Source organism: Empidonax traillii, unplaced genomic scaffold (assembly GCF_003031625.1).
Source record: "Empidonax traillii isolate 1590-97213 ecotype Southwest subspecies unplaced genomic scaffold, ASM303162v1 scaffold2256:size49006, whole genome shotgun sequence".
Taxonomy (NCBI): Eukaryota; Metazoa; Chordata; class Aves; order Passeriformes; family Tyrannidae; genus Empidonax; species Empidonax traillii.
In genome coordinates, this window is record NW_020957449.1 from 18,714 (window position 1) to 21,496 (window position 2,783).

Genomic DNA, 2,783 nt, shown 5'->3' on the forward strand with positions numbered 1-2,783 from the left:
GCCACGTGCTTTCCGGGGCCGACAACCTGCCGAGCGGCCTGGCCGATGCAGCTGCTGCAGGGACCCTGCCCCGCCCCTACTGCTACGAGATCAGCCTCACCACGGGCTCGGACAACAGCGAGTTCAGGTTCCTCAAGCCCTTCGTCCCCAGCCTGCCACCACAGCCCTGTGCCGTGGGCGGGAGCACCGGTGAGGAACAGGTTTTCCCTGGTGTCCCTGTCCCCACAGAGGACGTGACCCCAGACAATGCTGGGCCTGTGTCTGCAGAACAGTTCAATCGTCTTTCGTTTAACTAGCACAGAGTCAGCAGAGCCAGAGGCTTTGTGCCTCGTGGTCGGACGGGATGCAGGCTGCAGCCTGTGGGAATGGTTCCTCCTAAATTAATCTGATTTTACAATTGGCATAACTGATTTCCAGAAATTGTAAGTCAGGGAATGCCCCTGTTCCACGAAATACCAAGAAACAAACAGAATAAAGGGCACTCTCTTAGTCAGACATTTATATGTTTCAGGTCTGTTACAGCCATTCGTAAGAGGCTTTAAGAATGCAGTTAGCTCTCCCTCCTGAGCTCTTCCCTCTCTTGCTGTCAGACATGACAGTGGACCCTTCAAGGGGACCTGATCTGTAAGTGTATGGCACAGAAAATGAGACAGAAATTTCCTTTTTGAAACTCACAGTGACCTTTTCCCAGCGTAGGAAAGGAAGGAAATTATGGCTGTTGTGCCACAATGCCATGTAAGCACCAAGCTCTTTCTTTCCTGTGTTTAGAATGTGTCTGTCTGACATATATGGGCTCTGTGGGCTTTGATTTCAAGGGGTCAGCAGAGCCAGTGACTTCTTTCCTCGTGGTCAGAAGGGATGCAATCTGCAACCGGTGGCAATGGTTCCTCCAGGATAAACCTGTATATGCAGTTGGCATAACCCATTCCCACAAATTATAGGTCAAGGAATGCTTGTGTTCCACTAAAAACAAACAAGGAAACAGAATAAAGGGAACCAAAGCTCTTTCACTGAGGTTGTAGTAGATTTCAGACCTGATTCAGCCACTTTTGAGGGGCTTTAAGAATGGAGTTAGCAGTCCTAGTGAAGATCATGTCTCTCTTGCTGTCACACAAGACAGTAGACCTTTTATTCTCTTCTGTGAAGGAATGGCACAGTTGGGCAGACAAATCTCCTTCTTGCTGAAATGTATAAAAGCCTTTTCCCAGCTCAGAACAATTAGGATGTTGTGAGTATTATCATAGTGTTGTGTAAACACCTCACTTTCTTTCCTGGGTTCTGGATGTGTCCAGCTGAGATGTGAGTACCCTGTGTGCTTTGCTTTCTTGTCACTATGTCTGTCTATGCATCATTAGTGCTGCCTGCTGAATTAGGGACTTGCTCCCATTCAGCCTTTCCTTTGCAGGCTGTTCCAACCAGCAGGCAAGGAGGATATTTTGACCCTTTTAATACATCCGTCTCATTTTCTCTATTGCAGAGTAGAGTAGCAAAATGCACAATAAGATCTTCCTTTGGCCCGTAGGAGGGGTTGTGTGTTCTGCCTCCATGAAGTGCAGCAGCACAATCAGTGTTGGCATAGACAGTGACTGTAGAGAGGTGTTAAAACATATTTGTTGTCTTTGAGTTGCATTGCATGAAAACTCCACGTGTCCTTCAAAGAGCATTTTTCTGAAGGCTCAGTCAGAATGAACTTGTGAAAAGGACATGGACTTTGATGTCCTCAGTGTTGATCCTTAATCGGGAAGCTTCTTGATGAGAGTGGAAAGCTGTCCCTGCATGACTTTCTGGGTTTTTGTGAGAACATTTGCATTCTCCTTGTTGTCATTTCTACTTTAACTCCCGGAACTGTGTTTGAGCATTTACTTGCCTATTCCCTTAAAGAAGAACTGACACCCCATCTATCATAACTGACTGTTTGAATGGCGTCTGTGATGCACAGAAATTTCCGAAAGCCTTACGCTATGTTGTGCTGAAGTTACAAACTGTAACACTGTAAAAGAGGATACCCCTGAGTGTAAAAACTGCAGTAATGTGTATGAGTGAAATAAAGAGAGCACCTAATTCCTTGAATGGAGACAGAAATCTTGGAAGAATCATTGGTTCTGGAAAAGTCTGTCAAGGTTTTTTCAAAGTCTGGGAGTCTTTTTGTCAGTGTGACCTTTGAGTGAGGTAATGTTTAGCTGGTACATGTCTTGAGTTTGGAGATGCAGCCGAGAGAGCATTCAGTGCCATGTCCCTGCTGTTGCTGCTGCACTGCCAGTGCTCCGGGCCGGTTTCTTTGTTCAGGGAAGGAAGCAGTGTCCCTCTGGGATCAGTCTCTGCCTCACGCTGAGCTGGGAAAAGCCTTGTGCAGCGTTTGCTGCTACATTTCTGGAAAGGCAGGAACTCGCCTGCCGGGAGCCGAGCGCTGACAGCGCTCTTGGGCTGTGGGTAGAAGCGTGCAGAGACACCCAGGGACGTTCCAGCCATCCCTGCCTTATAGTACTCAAGCGGCGACCCCACAGGGCTCATCCCGATCTTTACCGGCACTTCCATCCCCATTTTGATGTGCTCGCGTCCTGCCCTGGGCGCATCCGCGGACAAGCGGAGGGCCTCGCGCGTGTGCGCGCGTGTCCGTGGGCCGGGGCGAGCGGCAGCGCGGGCAGCGGGCGGCGGCGGGCGCAGTCCCAGCGCGCACCGCTGGGTGGTGGTCTCGGCTAAGGCGCCGCCGACACCGACCCAGCGCAGCCCAGCTCAGCACAGCCAAGCCCAGCCCAGCTCCCAACAGCCGAGCCGGGCCGAGG

At 50.3% G+C, this 2,783-nt stretch overlaps 1 protein-coding gene across 1 annotated transcript in view; it reads left to right on the forward strand.

Moving 5' to 3' along the window:
* The window catches only part of LOC114071750 (protocadherin beta-6-like), a gene marked incomplete at its 5' end in the record, with an annotated part of 9,015 nt that overhangs the window by 3,233 nt on the left and 2,999 nt on the right, over positions 1–2,783 (forward strand). Inside the window, one exon of the mRNA XM_027909607.1 lies at positions 52–200. Within this exon, the coding sequence (XP_027765408.1) occupies positions 52–200 (149 nt within the window). The remainder of the gene's footprint in view (positions 1–51; positions 201–2,783) is intronic.